Source organism: Lacerta agilis, chromosome 6, assembly GCF_009819535.1.
Source record: "Lacerta agilis isolate rLacAgi1 chromosome 6, rLacAgi1.pri, whole genome shotgun sequence".
Lineage (NCBI taxonomy): Eukaryota > Metazoa > Chordata > Lepidosauria > Squamata > Lacertidae > Lacerta > Lacerta agilis.
This window is the reverse complement of record NC_046317.1, coordinates 64,921,533-64,942,644: the sequence shown is the minus strand read 5'-3', so window position 1 is coordinate 64,942,644 and position 21,112 is coordinate 64,921,533. Positions and strand designations below refer to the sequence as shown.

At 42.3% G+C, this 21,112-nt stretch overlaps 1 protein-coding gene across 2 annotated transcripts in view; it reads right to left on the bottom strand.

Annotated features, from left to right (window-relative positions):
- MMP24 (matrix metallopeptidase 24) overlaps nucleotides 1–19,334 on the bottom strand; it is a 34,909-nt gene extending 15,575 nt beyond the window's left edge. The window contains exons 1-3 of one of the 2 annotated variants that reach the window (XM_033153169.1): nucleotides 19,097–19,334; nucleotides 6,948–7,096; nucleotides 5,132–5,248 (exon numbers count right to left, since the gene is read on the bottom strand). In XM_033153169.1, coding sequence (XP_033009060.1) covers nucleotides 5,132–5,248; nucleotides 6,948–7,096; nucleotides 19,097–19,258 — 428 coding nt within the window. In that variant the 5' untranslated portion in view covers nucleotides 19,259–19,334. The remainder of the gene's footprint in view (nucleotides 1–5,131; nucleotides 5,249–6,947; nucleotides 7,097–19,096) is intronic. The other variant, XM_033153170.1, reaches the window with a different exon arrangement.
- Between the last annotated feature and the right edge of the window lie 1,778 nt (nucleotides 19,335–21,112).

The window sequence follows — 21,112 nt, the reverse complement described above, 5'->3', positions numbered from 1 at the left end:
TTTCAGGTACTGTGCACATTATGAGGTTTACAAATATTTCCTACATAATAATAACTAGAGGGTTTTAAAACAAAACTCAGAAAACATAATGACTTAAAAGTATTGCATTCCAACAACTAATCCATAACAACAAGGCCACCACTAATAAGAGCCATTTACTGTCCTCTCAATCTATCTGAATACTCCAGGCTTGGTCAGATGGCAGGTTCCTGAGCTCCCAATTGGACATACGGGAAGTGTTTTGGATAATATACCTTTATTTCCTAATCACAGTTCGGCACTGAATCTGGAATGCAAATTTTGAAGGCTGTGCTCAACCCTTTCGGCTACCAGACTGGCAAAGCATTTCTGGGTACTGGAGACTGTACGGGTTGATTCAGTGTAACCTCTCCTTGCAATGTTGTCTCATGCCAGAAACAGGAACCTATTTAGATATATGTTAGAGGCCCCGATACATCATATCTCTATTCAAAACCCTACACAGCAGCAAACCTGGCAGTGGGATAAACTCCACAAGCTGCTATACGGAAAGCCAATCAGCTTGTCTGTGTGGTCACTATATATACTATATAATCCCTAGTATAGTAAGACAAGACCTTTGGAGCAGGCATTAAAAAAAAAAAATTATGAACCACCCTAGTAGGGCAGTAATTGTTCCTTGATAATTTGTCACCCCTCCGTTATGGAACATGGGGCGAACCGCACCCTTGCTACACCTCTGCGTGTTGGTCTGCCATAGTCAAAACAAAATAAAAAATAAAAAATCCTTCCAGTAGCACTTTAGAGACCAACTAAGTTTGTTCTTGTTATGAGCTTTCGTGTGCATGCACACTTCTTCAGAAACCACTGAAGAAGTGTGCATGCACACAAACGCTCATACCAAGAACAAACTTAGTTGGTCTCTAAGGTGCTACTGGAAGGATTTTTTTTTTGGATAATAAACTATGGTTAATCATTACAGGAAGGAGTTTTCTGAGACTCAGATAAGTAACCCCCACCTCCTCCTCCTCTGACGTAGCTATAGGTCAGAGATTTTCACTTTTTTATCATAGTTTTGCAATACAACTGAACCTTAAAGCATGGTTTGTTCAACAAGCCAACTTCATAACCCTTCAGGGTGGAAATTCCTATTTTATCAATATGGCCAACATTCTTTGGACCTGAAATGAAAATGATTGGCTCTGTAATGGCCCTTAAATTGCAATTAATTGCAATTAAAAATAATTTCAATTTATCAATTTGACTCTATAATATTTTATTTTAGACTACCTATTAAAATATTATGGCCTGGATTAAACTAAGCAGTTGCACTAGGAGCAGTCAGCACAAGAAGTGCCACTAGTGCAATGGGTCTTCCCTTCTCTCTCTCTCCCCCCCCCCCGTGCCCCCCATTTGGCTCTGTGGGGGACAGGAGAACCACCAGAACAACATGCAGGGGGAAGAGGTCGCAGAGTGTTCCACCTGGCAAACTGAAATGTTTGTGCTGATGGAACGATTGCTGTAGAACCATGTTGACTTCCAGCCTCTGTTAGCTCCCATGCATTCATGGACAACTGTTAATAGGCATAATCTCTGGGACACACTCTGCTCACAAAGGGCAGAGCCAACAACAGACATGGTCACACCTCCATATCTTTGAAACCTCAGCAATAATTAATGTTCCATGGCATGTCCAAGAGTTCTTAACTAAAAGAATAAACACAGAAACCAAAGCAAAGTCTGAAAACCTTTAAAATACCAGCACTTAAAAATTGATGGTAGTCACTAGCATCAACCACTAGAGGGAAGCATGGCTATACATTAGTAGTTGTCAGTCTCTAGTTAAAAAGTAGCTACCAAATTTTCAGATAAAATTGTGAAATACAGCAGCCTGAAATTGTACAAGGAATTATCAATAGGGGACTAAATCAATAGCTGACGATCAAGGCAACTAAAAGGAAAAGTTTGTCTCCATATAAACGGTGATGAGGGGTCAGGGCTCTATTTTTCCAACTGCAAATGCAGTATTAGGCAAGTTTAGCAGTCTCAAGGTTGTAATTAATTATTTTCATTGCTATTATCTTTAGTTTTGGGACCTATAGTTGAGCAACATCCAGAAATTCAGAGCTTAGCCACCTCTGGTTTACTAAATGCAAGTAAAATAATAATAGTACTAAAGTAGATCATGCTCAGGTCTAGGGCATCAGATAATGTTCCGATACAAATTGACTTATGCAAATAACCCTAATTTGCATTTAAAAATCCCAAATAGTTTTAAATACAAACATTTCTGTAAAACCTGTATCACTCTATGTTAATGCATACAAGATGGCAATTTTTTAAAACAAACACATACCCTCCAACATTCCTCATAAAACAGGGACATTCTAGCATGCTTTTTGCAAACACACAATACCAAAACAAATGACATGACCAACAAATGTTTTACTGTAGTATTATTTCACAAAGCAGATTTCATAACAACAGGTCCCTGTTTTGGCACATCAGACTACTGATATGGAAAGAGGGCACCTTTCTCCGTCCTAGCCATCCAGCAATTCCTCTACAGGCCTAGGGTCTCCAATTTGTCTGCTATGGCATAAAGGAACAAAAAGGGCAAGATATAACATCATGCCAGCTGATGCAAGCAGACTTCATCTTACTCTCCAGCCCGCCTGCCCCCCCCCCCCCCCCAGCCATCTGCTGTTCAGGAGGATTCCTCAACCTCCATAGCATATTTGTGGGGGAAGAGGTACAGGGAAGGAAATGGAATGTTAAGTCCTGTCTTAAAGAATCCCAGTGAGAGCCAGTGTGGTGTAGTGGTTAAGAGTGGTAGACTCGTAACCTGGTGAACCAGGTTCGTGTCTCCACTCCTCCACATGCAGCTGCTGGGTGACCTTGGGCATTCTACCAATAACTAAGCAAAGAATACAGAGGAATGGAGAGCCTAATTTAAGTCCAATTTTAACATGGAACTTTTGGCACCTACTTTTTTAAAAATAAAGTAAGCTAAAAATACAATTATCTATTGAAATTCATCACTTAGGCAGACTGAAATGTAGCATTCTCCCTGAAGCAGACTTTGCAGTCACTTCCATCTTGCAAGGTTGGAATAAATTAAGACAAAATAACTAACAAAGTCACCTTTTCAGCTAAGTTTAGAGGGAGTAAGTGTGTCAGACATCAGATTAAAGATAGCAAAAATAAACAATTAAAGGACTTTAAAGAAAGAAAGAAAGAAAGAAAAGACCCTGTTGTCTTTTTACTTATAAATTCCTTTGCAGTTAGCAATGAAGGAGAAATCCATTTTAAGCTAATTTTATACATGGAATTTGGCAGTTCTGACCCAAGCAAACTTTGCCTGCATCAGACCACCTGCTGCATTGAATGCCCCCTTATGTCCAAGTCACTTATTAATTGTGGTTTTTTTTAACAAAAAGTCTGACTAATTATATCCAAAAAATGTAAGCAAAAAAAAAGTATACAGGTAAAGGAAAAGGTAAAGGACCCCTGGATGGTTAAGTCCAATCAAAGGTGACTATGGGGTTACGCCGCTCATCTCACTTTCAGGCCGAGGGAGCTGGTGTTTGTCCACAGACAGCTTTCCGGGTCATGTGGCCAACATGACTAAACTGCTTCTGGCGGACAGGACACTGTGATGGAAGCCAGAGCGCACAGAAATGCCGTTTACCTTCCCGCCACAGCAGTACCTATTTATCTACTTGCACTGGTATGCTTTTGAACTGCTAGGGTGGCAGGAGCTGGGACAGAGCAATGGGAGCTCACTCTATCGCGGGGATTCGAACCACTGACCTTTCGATCGGCAAGCCCAAGAGGCTCAGTGGTTTAGACCACATCGCCACCCACGTCCCTATGTATACAATATGCATAACACATATAAAAGAATCAAGCCCCATGTGGTGCTATATTTGCATAAGGACATAACAAATGCCCTTTTGGACCAGGCAGTGGCCCATCTAGCGACAAAGCCTTGTTCTCACAGTGGCCAGCCAGATGCCCCTGGGAAGCTCACAAGCAGGACCCGAGTGCAACAGCCCTCTCCCTTCCAACAACTAGCATTCAGAAGCATACTGCCTCTGACAGTGAAGGCAGCACAATTTTATAAGTATGAACACAAAAATATTTTTAAAGAGTTATATCATTTTTGTGTGAATGCTTAGAATCACAGAATTGTTGACAGAGGCAGAGCAAGGGCGGGGCATTGGGGGTGATCCACCCCGGGTACCACCCTGGGAGGGTGATACTCGGGGCCCCACCCCCGCGATCGGCGACTCCAAAGCCGAGCCCAAAACTTTGCTTGGTGCGCAGCAGCAGCTGGCTTGTTTGCTCGCTCAGCCGGTCGGCGCCTGCCTTCCTTCCCCCTTTTTAAAAGGGCTTTTTTCAGCACTGGGCTGCAGAGCCACGGCGCGGAGTCGAGGGGCGGGCCAGCAAGGCATCACGCTTGTGGCTGGCGTGACACCCCTCCTCGCTGGTCTGCCCCTCATCTCTGCCCGGGCTAGTGCCGAAAAAAGCCCTTTAAAAAAAAAAGGGAAGGAAAGCAGCCGCCGGCCGTGCGTCATGATGCACGGCGCATGCGCGCTATGGAGCAACACCCCGCCCCGGGGGGGGTGTGCCTTCAGGTTTGGCACCCCAGGTGGCCAGGCGGCTTCCTCCGCCACTGATTGTAGAGTTGGAAGGGCCCACGAGGGTTCATCCAGTCCAACCCCCTGCAATGCAGGAATCTTCTGCCCGACGTGGGGCTCAAACCCATGACTTATGCTATGGTTACTAATACAATACAATATAATATAATGCTTCGGTAATTGTTTGTATTTTCATTTTATAGATAGGAAACAGAAGCTGGAGACAGTGGTTTGACTTGCCACCCCTGTCATGTGTCTTCTGGGGAAATTTGGGAGACGGCAGGTACCTCCAAAGGGAAGAGATTTGGCCTAGGTGACTCCAATTGCTTATCCTTACTGAAAATGTGTACTCTGGGCATGTACATGTAGCAGACTATTAAATAAGTCAACATTACGTAGGGATATTGATTGCTACGTAACATTGTTACACATACAAACACGCACACGCACCCTATAGAACTCAGTTGAGTATCTGTGTATTGAACTTTAAAATATTGGATTATACGCACCTGTATGTGATTTGCTTCTGCCTCCACTTTTGTCCAGTTAGTGCATATCGCTTGCTCCTTCGTCTATGGCTTAGGTGGGGATGATCAGGAACACCACAGCGAGGCTTCTTCATCCACCTGGAAAGCAAAATATTCCCTAGTGAGTCTGGGAAATATGCTAAATGACATGGTTATGAGCTAGGCTGTCCTGTTTGGTGGTTCAGCTACAAATAATGAATGCTAATTAATGGGCAACCAAGATAAGCTCGGAATGCAGATTACACCTGCCTGCCTAAGGGTGTTCTGCCTGGAGGGCAGGCACTGAAATGGAATAAAGAAAAGGGTAACTTGAACTGGGCCAGAAAAAGAGCTTTTGAAGCAGGGTAGCAGGGTAGCTTGCTGTTGCTTTTGGAGACTGAAGATGTTTAAGAACTAGTGCCACATTCATGCATGTAGTTTCTCCTATCCTTTCAAGGCACCACACATTTTCAGGATTCTCTTTCTTCACAGGAAAACTGCAAAAAGATAGCTGTCTCTGGAACTTCCAAATCACTCAGGGAAGTGGGAAGGGAGCTTAAAACAATATTTTAACAATGACTTGGATCCATTATAGATTAGACAAAAGTAAAAACACCAGTACATTTACCAATCAGTTTACCTGCATTCTGAGCTGTAGGAAGCAGGAAGGGAGGAAAACTGACATTCATATAACTATGTGTACATAAGAGCCAAACTATTTGCTCTTAATGTGTGATTTTTCTTGCAGAAATAGCTAACGCTTCTCTACCCACGAAAATTGCAGGAATGGGGTTCCCTTGTTCCAGATTGCAATTGCAGCACAGTAGAGGGCTAAAAAGGGACGTGGGTGACGCTGTGGGTTAAACCACAGAGCCTAGGGCTTGCTGATTGGAAGGTCGGCGGTTCGAATCCCCGTGATGGGGTGAGCTCCCATTGCTCGGTCTCAGCTCCTGCTCACCTAGCAGTTTGAAAGCACATCAAAGTGCAAGTAGATAAATAGGTACCACTCCAGAGGGAAGGTAAACGGCGTTTCCGTGCGCTGCTCTGGTTCGCCAGAAGCGGCTTTGTCATGCTGGCCACATGACCTGGAAGCTGTACGCCGGCTCCCAGGCCATTAACATGAGATGAGCGCCGCAACCCCAGAGCCGGACACGACTGGACCTAATGGTCAGGGGTCCCTTTACCTTTACCTAGAGGGCTAAAGAACTTTCTGCCTCATGCAAGGGTTTCAATATGGAGCATCGCTCCCCACAACCATCCTGCTCTGCTAGTTATTTCTGCAAGAAAAATCATGTGCTCATTAATAACATCTCATGCAGTTTGGCACTATGCAAATCAGTAAAGATCAGGCTCAGATTATGTCAGAGACGCATTTTGAAATAGCATATCTTCCAGAATATAGAATGGTTTAAGATATAGGACTGCAATACCTCTGTATATATGGGATTTAAACGAAACCCAGTAATGGTTATATTATACATTGCACACAACGTTGTTTTTGCATGTCTCTGTGATGCACAAAGTTCCAGTTGTTAAACCAATTTAGTTAAACCAGCACAAATCCCTGTATGAACACTCTTATTTTGGATTTAACATGGATTATGTTAGTTGATCAGTTCATTTCCAGTTAACTTTATTTAGCAAGAAATGGGGCTTGGTTGGCCATTTGAGCCGGGAGTCAGAGACATGTTCTGTTCCAGAGAATATATAAGCGCCAAGTGAATTTATGCAGGTCCACATTATACAGGATTTCATCCAGCAATTAATGATGATTTTGGTGAATAAAATGCTTTCAACTGTTTACAAAAGTAACCCTTACTCAATAGTCGTTGGGTCCAACACTCCTGTCACAGGGATGCCATAAAACTGCTGCATAGTGGTGACTGCAGACTGCATAACTTTTCCTGAGTGCAGAGCAGACATTCGGATGTCAGAAGGGAGCAGGTAACCATAGGTTTTTAACCAGCTCTGAAAAATATGGTAAAGCAAAACCACGTTTACAACATAGTCTGATTTGACAGTATATATCAGCAGGTTAGACGTGTTATTTTTAAAGTGTTACGCTCTATTAGTTTTAACGTAAATCCAAAGCTTGAAATAATAATAATAATAATAATATTTATTATTTGTACCCCGCCCATCTGGCTGGATTTCCCCAGCCACTCTGGGCGGCTTCCAACAGAAATCAAATACAGAAATATCAAACATTAAAAACTTCCCTAAAAAGGGCTGCCTTCAGGTTTTTTCTGAATGTCAGGTAGTTGTTTATTTCCCTGACCTGTGATGGGAGGGCGTTCCACAGGGCGGGCGCCACTACCGAGAAGGCCCTCTGCCTGGTTCCCTGTAGTTTTGCTTCTCGCAGTGAGGGAACCGACAGAAGGCCCTCTGCGCTGGATCTCAGTGTCCGGGCTGAATGATGGGGGTGGAGACGCTCCTTCAGGTATACAGGACCGAGGCCGTTTAGGGCTTTAAAGGTCAGCACCAACACTTTGAATTGTGCTCGGAAACGTACTGGGAGCCAATGCAGATCTCTCAGGACCGGTGTTATGTGGTCCCGGCGGCCACTCCCAGTCACCAGTCTAGCTGCCGCATTTTGGATTAATTGCAGTTTCCGGGTCACCTTCAAAGGTAGCCCCACGTAGAGCGCATTGCAGTAGTCCAAGCGGGAGATAACCAGAGCGAGCACCACCTTGGTGAGACAGTCCGCGGGCAGGTAGGGTCTCAGCCTGCGTACCAGGTGGAGCTGGTAGACAGCTGCCCTGGATACAGAATTAACCTGCGCTTCCATGGACAGCTGTGAGTCCAAAATGACTCCCAGGCTGCGCACCTGGTCCTTCAGGGGCACAGTTACCCCATTCAGGACCAGGGAATCCTCCACACCTGCCCTCCTCCTGTCCCCCAAAAACAGTACTTCTGTCTTGTCAGGATTCAACCTCAATCTGTTAGCCGCCATCCATCCTCCAACCGCCTCCAGTTTGCTGCATATTCTGAGCTCATTCGTTCTACTTGGTATATCTGAATACATTCTGTTTTGAGGATAACAATAAAAGTACAACATGAGCAAAGCCTGATTGCCATAATCAGTGCTAGTTTGCTAACCTCCCAGGGGTGGTTGAATTACAGTTTGTGTGCAAATTTATCTCTTTTGTCTGCATACAGGTCATTAGTGTACATATCTCAATTTCAGCTGATGTGCTTATTTTAAAGTATATGCCAGGTGGTTCTGAGGGTGGAGGGCATATTGCCCACACATTTCTGTTTCACACTCTTGTTTGTTTGTTTTTGTCATACCCAAAATGTATAAACCTGTTTACAATAGTAGTCTGCATGGTTTTTGTGTTATCAAAGTGCTGCAGACTACATAGAGTTCCAATGAGAATCAAATTAGGGTGTGACAAGACAATGTAGAAAATTAATGCATTTAAATATGACCAATACTTGAAAGGCTTTAAGAACACATTCACAGAGAAAAAGTAAAACATTGCCTTATAACAGATCAGACTATTTGTTCCTCTAGTCTTGACCACTACTGTCCAGTCTGATTGGAGGCAGCCTCAAGCAAAGGACTGTCCTGTTTCCAAACAGAGCTTTGGTTCAAACTATATGTGACAGTGCCTCTATTGCATATAAAATGGGGGGAAGGGAATGAATTCACCATTAGTCCACAGAATTCTAAAAGGAATATGTATTCTTAGGCAAACAGCTAGGATTAAAAATTGATATTAGATTAAAAAGTGAAAAAGTTAGTTCTCTATTGAAAGTAAGTCATAAAGCAACCTTAACTGGTGCTACCTACATATCCCATAATAGGCTTTACCAGCATAACACACACAGAGTTTGCAAATTCTGATCATAATATGTTTGCAGACCTGTCAAGGATAGAGCAGAGCTCTTAAGTCAAACCAATTCAACATACTGGTATTTTCAACGTAGCAGCAATGTCTTAGGTTTTGACATCCACCAGTGCAGCGCTATTGCACAACTATTACAGACTACTGTAATTTACTCAAAATAGTCTACATTCTGAGGACTAAAAATGATGCGTTGGTGACATTTTTTAAAAAAACAGCATGCTTAGGACCTTTCTTTCTTAACAAAAAGCAGCCACACCAGGAGGAGGATGGGGTGGGATGCAAGGAAGAGATTGTGCTTGAGACTATGACTTGGAAAGAAGGTTAGGATTGAACTCTTTCTTCCATAGTGTTTCTATATCAAATATCCCCACAAAGCTGTTATATACTGCAACATTTCTCCAATTATACTTGTATTTTCTCTTTCATAAATACATAGAGATATCTAGTTGTGCCCATCCACTCGTGCAATGGATTTTCACTCGCATGACTGTTCATATATACTACACATATATTAAAGTATTTGTGTTGTATTTAAAATGCTAAATAACTCAATGTCCAGGACAAAAATAACAGCAGATACTGGTATGACAAAGAGCTGAAGAAATCCAAATTAAATGGGGTTAGACATATATAGGAATTACCGTAACATAACAATCTAGATTAAAACTTACACCTATTGGACACATGGCTACTAATTTTCAGTAGGTAGGCACTGATAATAATCACTTGAGCCGTTTGCAAAATGATTTTATATTTACAGTTACCAATGAAAAATATTTCAAGACAGTTCAATTTAATGAAATCCAAAACAAATGTCTCACCCGAAGCCTGAGAAACAAAACTTCATTGATTTGAGCCAAGCCGACAAAGGTCCGTATAGTTAAAGCTATGGTTTTCCCAGTAGTAATGTACGGAAGTGAGAGCTGGACCATAAAGAAGGCTGATCGCCGAAGAATTGATGCTTTTGAATTATAGTGCTGGAGGAGACTCTTGAGAGTCCCATGGACTGCAAGAAGATCAAACCTATCCATTCTCAAAGAAATCAGCCCTGAGTGCTCACTAGAAGGACAGATCCTGAAGTTGAGGCTCCAGTACTTTGGCCACCTCATGAGAAGAGAAGACTCCCTAGAAAAGACCCTGATGTTGGGAAAGATGGAGGGCACAAGGAGAAGGGAACGACAGAGGATGAGATGGTTGGACAGTGTTCTCGAAACCACTAACATGAGTTTGGCCAAACTGCGAGAGGCAGTGAAGGATAGGCGGGCCTGGCGTGCTCTGGTCCATGGGGTCACAAAGAGTCGGACACGACTGAACGACTGAACAACAACAACAATCCTGTAAGGCAGAAAGAAGCTTTGGTGCCCTCTGCCTCAACTATACAGCCATCCCCTGCACATTGTTGAGTATATTTTAGAAATGTAGTTTGCTTTAATTTGAAAGCTGCATAATCCTACTCTGCTGTTAACTTAATACATAAAAATACACAAGTTGTCTTAATTTATGTCGTTAGGTCTAATAAGGCATTAATTTTTTTAAAATTTTAAATTTAAAAATTAATGCACAATGGTGTCACAACACTGACTTGCATCAGTTTCAGAGGATTTACTACATGACAGCCCAGGGGTGACCACATATTTATTTTTTGCAACCATTTCCATTATCACCTACACTGCAGAATACAGGATAAATCAATTAGTATAGCAATATAGAAGGGTCACCTCTCAGGGAAAGCTTGGGAGAACAGGTATATGTTAAGCAGGCACCTAAACGCCATATTGTAGGTCTCTGCCTGATGTTCATTGCAAGCACATTTTGAAGGGCAGGTATCATCACACTAAAAGCTCTGGTCTTAATGGATAAAACACAAACTTCATGCAGCAGCACTACTATAAGTGCCTCAAGCACCTGAAAATACTTCGAGGTCTTGTGCACCAGATCTGCATACTGGTAGGATTCCTACATGATAATGCCCTCGTTTTTTTCAAGGCAGAGGTGCTTTATTGTTATGGGTTTTTGTTTTTCCTTTGATTCTCGTTTTGCATTCTTGAAAATATATAAAGGCAGTAAAAAGGAGGTGGGGTGGGCAGAGGTATGAGACAGCCAGTTTTTAGATTCCAGATGTATTAAAATGACAAAAACAAAATCCTGAGTCATTAAGCCACAGCAAAGGCTATTAGTCAGACACAACATCTGTTCATCGGTTAGCTACACAAATAATTTTGGGGGCTTCCAGGATAAGGTATCATCAATTTTAGGGCTAGCTGTTGGTTCCATGTACATATCATTGAAAGGCAGTGTTCTCCTATATTGCTAATCAAGGAGGATTGTTCTTTGGGTATGCTTTCAAAACTAAAATCCTACCTTATATGTCTCTGCTAATTATCTAGGATCTCAATTGCTAAACACCCCAAACTAAGATCATAGATATCTTTGATCAGAAAAGCCCAATTTTTCAATCCAAAAAGTTCTGACATATTAATCTCAATTTACCACAAATCCAGCTCAACAACAATCTCAACATGCCTTCTTCTCTCAGGGCTTGGGTAAGCTTCCTCTAACCATACAAGAGGAGGAACCAACACGCCTTTATCTTTTATGCACCTATTAGGTCACTGTGGTCTGTGAGAGGGATCATTCTGCAAGTTCCAAAGCTATTAGAGGCCTGCTCCACAGTAATTCTGAACAGGGGCAGCCACACTGAAAGCCCTGCTCTGTGTTATAGTATTCCTGGCAAGATACGGCAAGTGCCCACTGGCTACACTTTCTGGAAACAATTGAGGACATTTTTGTTCCAGCTACATGAATGGATTTCTGCCAGGGGTGTCTATTCTGTATTGGGATATGTTATTTGTGTATTTATTTTTACCAGTAATTGTTTAATTGTTTTTAAGGTGCTTTTATTTCACATCACATTGAGAACTGTGTGTAAGTGGTTATTAAAAGATAGATAAATAAAAACACATCAATAGTAGGCAACCTTATTCCTCAGAGAAAGAAGCTGGACCCATCATATTTTCTCAAGGTGTGTTTATTAAAAGCAGGAAGTATTAGAATTCTTCCACACCAACATTTTACCAAATCACCAAATTACCAAGCCAAATTATAATGTTTTTGGAACACATTTTAAAAATTGGGGCATCTACATGTCGTTATCATTTTGTAGGATTTCCCCATCTTTTTTCCTGCAGAAAACCTGATTTGGGATTGTATCGAACAACACTGCAGTTCTGCCTGCGGAACAGAAGTTCTTCTTCCTGTCCTGTTCCTTCCAGCCACTATGTGCACCCTCCAAAGGGCTGGGGAACCTGCAGAGCAAATTTGGGGAGATGCGGGGGGGGGAGGAAAGGAAATGTTAAACCCCTTTATGCCAATGGGGCCCCACACGCACAGTACCAGAAACCTGCTAAGTGCCCCAGAAAAAATGGAATATCCCATTTTTTCATGCAAGATTGCGGCAACCCTTTTGAATGCCATACCCTTGCCCTTGCCTTTTGGGGGTGGTGAGAGCAAGGCATGGGTCACGTGACTCACCCAGAAGATCATCTCAGAAGACATATGTCCCTGTTTTGGGTCTGAAAAAGTCGGATGGTATGGATACAGCCCTTAGCTGTAATATGTGCAGTTCTTTATTGAGCAAGTGAGGTTATCCCCATGCATCTATACTAGGAAATGGAGAACCTGCAGCCATAAAAAATATTGCTGGACTCCAACTGCCATCATTTTCAGCAAACATGGCCAGTGGTGAGGGGTGATGGGAGTTGTAGTCTAGATGTACCCAAAGGCCCATAGGTTCCCCATTCCTGGTACACCCGGTGCATGCCATTTTTGTGAGTGTGATGATGATTTTAAAAATCTGTCTTATTTGCACTAAAATGCATTTTTGCCTGTTCGTTTTAATTATTAAAATAAGTGTTGGTGTTTTAGCACCAACTAAAAAGGAATGACTTTCCTGGCAATGCCATTTTACTGGGCTACGTCCCCCACCACTATGAGTTTCCCTTTTAATTTCAGCTTTAAAATTTTAGCATCTCTCTTCACATTTTTTTGTGATAATCAAACAAGAGAGCAAAAATAAAAAGCACTTAAAGCAATTATTGGGCAGAGCTAGGTGACAAAGGGAGACAAGAGAAAGCAGGCTGAAATCACTTAGTGATGACAAGGGAATTGTATAGTTGCACCCTTCCCAGGCAGAAAATCAACCCACAAAGGTAATGGTAGACATAAATGGCAGTGTTGCAGGCTGGCCTTGCGTTCAAGGCAGTTGGCATTCAACACAGATGGATGCCCCATATTCTCTCCCCTTGTTACTCTCCTGTAGCTATACATTTTGGAGAACTAAGAATTATGCCCATTATTTCAGAAAGCAAAAGGTTAAATTTACCTGCACTCGCTTTTGACCTTAAGATAGGTCTCAGAAATCTTTCAGCTTTCTTAGGATGTTTAAAAATTTGCCTCTGTATACCAGGCACATCATTACTTTCTCCAACTCTAGCAGAACGACTGCAGGAAGACAATTTCCAAATCTATAACACATTTAAGTTAGAGGACTGTTATGGGTGGCACCAAATCCATTGGCAGACTAACTCTGTGTTACAAAGATGTCTGCAAACGTGACTTGAAGGCTGGCAGCATCAACAACCGAAGTGCCTGGAGACAGGCAGTCAGGTCATGCATCCATAGCAGTGACCAGAGGAGGAATGACCACTGGGAGGAGTGCAGAGAAGAATCATCATGGTGCATCTGCAGCATCATAACCAGATACCTTCATCTGCCCCAACTGCAACAAAACATGTCTCTCCTGTATCGGTGTCTACAGCCACAGCAGGCACTGTAAACTTCCAACAGTGACTTCACTGCCAAAGGCGCACTGCACCCCATCTACCAACACAGACAGATGCCAACAACAGCATATTAAGGGTGATTAGACACTGCAAAAGAAAGTTTGAAGGTGATAATATGTTTTTTTTTTCAGTCTTCAGGTAACCATAAACTATATAAGAAGAATAGCCAAATAAAACGGGATAAAATGGGTTGTTTTTTTTTACAGGATTCACAGTTTCCCCTTCAGAATCAGTAAAGAGGCATTCAAAACGCCAAGGTGCATTAACATTTCTTACAGCATTCCCTGAACCTTAGGAAAATGACCAATTTAGTACTTTGATTCCTGCAGTGGCAGAGCTAAGGAGAAACACATGTTTCTATATTTTCACCCAAGCATCTGAAACTTTTCCCCACAGGGTTACAATATTTCTTTTGGACTTAATAATAAAAACCCATTTATGAGTTTTGAAGTCCAAATTATAGGACCAATGTATTTTAATATGCACAAAGCATTTCCCCCCTCTTCTATATACGTTTAATCTGATTAACTTTTCAAAAAGCAGAGAACTTAAAACATTCAGGTGCATGAGTTCATATAAATGATACTGCCAGAAATGTATAGGGAAATGTACTCAAACAAAATGTTAACAGAAGGGGGGGGGACTGAGAATCCTAATGCCTGACTGAAACAGTTCACTGGATTTTTCACATTAAAACTATAGGCGGAACAAATATTCTAGAAAACTCATCTCTATACTGGGAAATTGAAACAGTTGGCATTTTATGTACCACCCTGGAAGACAGTGGTCAAAAAGCATATTGCTGTCATCCAAAAAATGTTTCTTACTTTGTTTCAATTTTTTCTAGCTTCAGCTATGAAACACTATTTAATTCCTTAGTCAGCTAACTTTTCCTGTTGGATAGATGAAAAGGGGTGAACCAGCTAACACTGGCCTGATTCACGTGGATTATTAAACCATGGATTATTAAGTCATTTTTAGTGTTCTGTGTGAACACTGCCCAGTGGCTCAACTATAGCCAACAAACCACAGTCAGACGCCATGGCTTGGTGTTGGCTTATGAATCTTGATTTGTTTTAACTATACAGTGGTACCCCGCAAGACGAATGCCTCGCACAATGAAAAACTCGCTAGACGAAAGGCATTCACTAACGAAAGGGTGACTCGCAAGACGAATTTTTCTATGGTCATGCTTCGCAAGACGAAAATTTCAATGCATTCCTATGGGAATTACTGTAACTTGATATTATGTGGAAAACTAGCACCCTTCCTTAACCCTTTGGCCACCTAATCTCAGAGCTCATCAAACTACAAAGGTTCAAATAGCTTGAAAACAAACCAAGCTTTAACTAAATAAGCCATGGTTTGTTGATTGTCTGTGGGACAACTGGTAGCTACAGCAACTCATGGTTTCTTATACAAGCCATAGCTTAGTGTTCCATGTGAAGCAGATTAGCCAAGGGGGTCAGGGAGGGGTAGCTGCCCCCCTTCAATAAAATTCAATAAAAATACATAGCAAACTGAGGTTATGCCCCCCCTAACAAAAGACCTGTCCCCGCCCTAACAAAAATCCTGGCTATGCCCATGCTTGGATCTATCTTTAACTTATTGCCCCCCAAATGCCTAATGTTTTAAATATTCAGTCATTGATACAGTAGACAGGAATTCAATATCAAAATTATAACAGGTTATGGCAAGATGAAAGAACATGGACTACAAAATAAGAATGTGTTTAGTGGAAGTCTCTGGTGAACTGCCAAAAACTGGTAAACTGATGTATCCAATTTAGATTGATATTAGACAAACTATGATAGAAGTTAGCATACATTGCAGCCTAATTGATCATGCTATTCATACACACACGTATGCTATGTACAAACATTTCCCTAAAGAAAAAGAAGTAACATAGGACGGTATCCAATGAATTAGTTATGTTAGTGCAAGGATTTCGGGTTGTATAACAGAACTTCTCCACCCTCTCCTCCCCTAAACCTATTCTGTGTCCACCCCCCCCCCCAACCCTCTGGAGAATATTTGTGGTGTGTAAGAGGGTAAAAGAGAGGAAGGGAAGCTCCATTGCACAAATACAAGCCCTTGTGCTAATGCAACTTATTTTGTTAGATGCTGCCCATAATTCTGGAAACATTAAACAGAACTTGCTGTGGAGGAAAGGTATTTAATAACACTTTTAGTAGCTTCTTCAAAACTACTAAAGTCAAAGCTACTTCAAAGTCAAAGAAAACCAAACTTAACTGTGAAAATTATTTTTATGAAGACAACATAAATGTTTAAAGCTTCTCAAGATACATTAAGAACAGAAATAAAGAACTGAACCGAAAAGGAGAGAGCAGTAACCGCATAACTCTACATTACTGTGATTATGGAGAAAGTTACAGTTGCAGTATTTATTTACCCCTTTAAAACAGAAGCTGAGACATGGACTCCTAATAATCCAACAGAATATTTTAACATGGTCATCACTTCACTCTACAGTTAGTTTTAGAAACGGCATGATATTGAATCTTATGATTAGAGTAAAATGGCTGTGATCCAAAGAACCACATAGCTGGCTCCATACACCTGAGGAGGGCTGTACTAAACACTCCTTCCAACATTTTGTATTCCCTGTAAGGTTTGCCTCAGTTGACTACCCTGTTTCTCCTAAAATAAGACACAGCCATAAAATAAGCCATAGCAGGATTTCTATGCATTTGCGAAATATAAGCCGTTCCCCAAAAATAAGCCATACCCCGAAAATAAGCCATAGTGACGTGGTACCTCCCATTAAAACAGCCTGGAGAGGTGTGGCTATGCAGCGTACCGATGCGACGCAGTTAAAATAAGACATCCCCTGAAAATAAGCCATACTGTGTTTTATTGGGCGAAAAAAAATATAAGACGGTGTCTTATTTTAGGAGAAACACGGTAGTAGCTTGAAGCAGGACAGCCATAACTGCTCTGCAACAATTTCAGTTTCATGGAGATTTAAATAATTTATATTCTTTTGCATTATATTTTCATTATGAGCAGACAAACTGATACCTGAAGGAAAGCTTCTATGAGTTCTACAGTGCATGCCTCAAATGACTAATAGCCCAATCTCAACACTTGCTGCATCAGCAAACAATTCCTTCAGATGGAACATATTGACTGCTGTTTCAACGTAATATCACAAAAAGGATCTGGGCAGATACAAAATTCATTATCACCTAAACTGACTTTGGTTCATATCCATGTTTGGATTATGGGAAGAACTATGGTGCAATTTTTGTTGGATGAAACCTTTCTGCTATTGTTACTCGAGATAAACTCAAGAGTTTGTGTAAGGGGAAAAAATACTTTTGTTTCAAAAGACTACCAACCATCCACAAATGTCTAGCAATGTAAACTGAACTTTAGAATAAATATTCAGAGATTTGAATTAAGGCTCAAAGCAAACAGGAAATTACCCTAAAATTGGCAATATATACATATCTTTGTAATTTACCTTTTAGGCTGTGTCCCTGTTTCAACAATTCACATAAGCGCAAAATTTAATTTAATACAAAATTAAAAAATTAAAAAAAAAAATCTTTTCAGTAGCACCTTAGAGATCAACTAAGTTTGTTCTTGGTATGAGCTTTCATGTGCATGCACACTTCTTCAGATACACTGAAACAGAAGTCACCAGACCCTTATATATAGTGAGAGAGTGAGGAGGGGTATTACTCAGAAGAGTGGTGGGAATTGGTGACTGGCTGATAGGTGTGGAAAACCTGTTGAGGACTGTTAACGACTGCAATTGGTATTACAGGAAAAAGCAAGGGGTGAGATGGCTAAAAATAGCTTTGTTGTGTATAATGAGATAAGAATCCAATGTCTTTGTTCAGACCAGGTCTCTCCATAGTTTTAAGTTTGGTAATTAGTTGCAATTCAGCAACTTCTCTTTCCAGTCTATTTCTGAAATTCCTTTGTATTAAGACTGCTACTTTGAGATCTTGTATAGAATGTCCTGGGAGATTGAAGTGTTCTCCTACTGGTTTCTCTGTCTTGTAAAAGAGAAGCTGCTGAATGCACAGGTTTGCTAGCCTGCCACTGCTCTGTGAAGGTTCTACAGTTGCAGTTAACTGGACTGTCCTTATCTCCTACCCACCTCATTAATTTAACCCTTCAAAATCGGTATATTCAAGACAGAGTAGGTAATAACACTCAGCTTCATTGACAAACAAAACTGCACACCTCATTTAACTGGCCAACCTCGTCCTAAACGCTAAAATGTGCATTATCGACCATGCATATCTTCGTCCTTAAAAGTTGTGCCTGGTTGCATTTTCACACCATGTTTTTCTATTATTATTATTATTATTGATGGAAGGCATTAACACTGAGACATATACCAAACAATACCATAAAAAAGCTAGCAAAATTAGGAGGGTACAGGAATATAATTACAGACCAAAATCAACAGCACCATTAACGTTTAGCCAGCGCCGTACTTCTCCCTCTGTGCTTGCGCTGCTGGCCACAAAAGCGGTGCATGCTGCTCAATAACATGTATGCACGTTTCTATACTGGCAGATATTTCCCATGAACGCACCATTAGGGACGTAAAAGAAACAACATTTTTCGAGTCGCCCCCCCCCCGGGAGAAGCTGGCTCACATGTTTCATGTGCCCGTTTCCATTAGACCAGGGCACCCCGATTCACCTTTTTCTCCCTCGCGCATCCTAGCCACCGTCCTCCATTGCATTCCCCCTGACCCCCACAATCGCCGCCGCCACTTATTCCCTGCAGGCGGAAGAGAGCAACTCAGGCCCCTTCCCCTAAGGACCCCACGCCAGACCTCCGAGGCAGTGGCACCCAAACACATCTCCCCCATCAGCAGCCTTCCTGGAAATACCCACTCCTTCCTCTGAGGGAAGGGAGGGAAGGAAAACAGCCAACAACACCCCCAAGGCGCCGGGAGGAGCCCCTCGCCCCGCGTCCACCTTCATTTAATTGGAGACAACGTCGCCGTGCCAGGAGGAGAGCGAGGAAACGGGGGGGGGCACCCCGAGCAGCCCCTCCCTGTCTCTGCCAGCCTTGCCAGCCTGGGGAAGGCGAACTGGTCCAGCTCCATCTCGCCTCCCTGGGGGTGGCTCCACCTGCCCTCCCCTTCAGCCGGGGGGCGACCCAGCAGGCCGGCCCCCCAGGTTGCCGTGCCCGGGGGCTGGGAGCGGGGGCGACGCCCGGGGATGGAGAGGAAGGAGCCCTCCGGGCGGCAGATTCCCATTTGTCTCCCTCACGGCACCCACCCAGACAGGCGGCTCGCCGCTCCCTGTCCCTACCGGGCCGACGCTGGTGTCCCCAGAAGCGCAGAGCAGGGGGTCGCAGAGGAGGAGGAGGAGCAGGCGGCGGCACCCCCAGGCAGGGGCTCCACAGCATCCCCGCTGCCTCCGCTCCATCGCGGGGCCCATCCCTGCACCTGCTCAGGCAGGGAGAGCAGGGCCTGGCCGACCGCGCATGCGCCCGGCCACAGAGGTGGGAAGGGGACGCGATGCAACTCAACCCCGCTGGTTCCTTGAGGTAATCGCCCGCGCGCGCGCAAACACATGCACGCGCGCGCGCACAGAAAAACGCGCAGCCTGTGTCCACCACCCGCCCTGGGAGCCTCCTTCCCGAGTGGCGGGAAAGAAAGGTTTCCTTAATTCCAGGTCTGCTTGTCTGAAGGGCGCGCCTTGGAGAAGCTCGCCAAGGGTGGGCACCATGTGTGGCAAACGCGGCTCCGCTTGAGGAGAAGGGCGGGCGGGCGGGCAAGGTCTAGGTTTAGCTCGGGTTGGAAAGACTAAAAAAAAACCCACAAAAAAAATAAGGCTGAAGGGCTCAAAGATGCTCGAGTATCAGCAACAGAAATCGCTGTTCCGTCGGGCTCGAAAGTTCTTTTGGCGCGCAATCCATGCCTACTTGGAAGTCAGTCGTTTTGAATTCAGTGGCGCTTGCAACCTTAGATATCAAGTGTCTTGATTGCAGATGGTCACCGTGTAAAAGTTCATGATGCTGTTATCCTGGATTATTCAATCTGAAATTATCCACCACTGGCTACCCCTTTAAAGCGTCTTTGGTATGGGGTTTTTTTTTTAAAAAAAATACATGCAGACTTTAATTACAACCCAATTCTATTAAACACAATGACTAAGTAAAATTGTATAACGGGGCTAACTTTCAAGTGGTTTTTTATTATTATCCTTTTTACTCCAGTCTTGGAATTCCTTAATTTACTAGTAAATTTGCTTCAATAAAAGGCGAAAGATTTATACGATCTGAAGAGAAACCAGAGTATTTTCGATAGGGAATGGAAGAAATTTATGGATTACATAGCAGTAGAGTTGAAATGAATCACATTTGGCATTTGAACTTCTCAAATACATAAAGTTTATTGGATCAACAAAGGGGAAACAAGCAAATTAATTATGTATATACATGTTACAAAATCCTTTGTGCGTTAAGTGTAACTTATTACGTTTTAAGTAAAACAAAGCGCTGTAAAATATGAATGAAGACAGCTAAGGAAGATTGGAAGCCATTGTAGATATAGAAAATACGTGTGTAAATAGAAATTAGTGAGAATTTAAAAACAGTTTTTAAGTGAGAAAATGAATGTAAAATACTTGTTTATGTCATACATGTTGATAAAAAAATGAAAAATTAATAAAAATTATTGTGCAAAAAAAGTAAGTTTGCTTTAAGATAATGCTTATCACTTCCATCTCCCTATTTATTATGACCAGTGCTTTTTTTCTAGAAATATCATTTAGCTTTTACATTCTAGATATGGAATGTTAAATTAGCAGGTTAGAGATCTATGATAACTGTGCCACAATGTCATGGTCTGGTTGGACGCAGAGGAATGATGGGACCACCACTCCAGTTCTCCAATTCTCTTAAAGGTGGCCTGGAGGACCAATTGTGTTGAAAGAGCCAGAGAGTTGATGTAAGTGCAGCCATTATTGCTTCTCTCAGCCAGACTCTGCTTGCAAGCAGCATGACCTATTTAGCTGGTACCTACTCTTCTTAGAAAAAGTTACACTGTTAACCTGACACTCTTTGTGGTTGAAAGTTTACTGTCAAGAGTCAAAAAGGCAAAGTCGAGGAGGAAGGTGGTACAAACAAGAGTGGGACCTAAGTCGAGACCTAACTGAATGCTGACCACAAAGCTTTTCCATTTTTGATACCCATTCCTAAGATGGATGCTAATTAACAAGGAGTTGAATGCTTGATTTTAGACAATCATTTCTGTATTTCTATGATCACACATGTATGTGACCAATAGG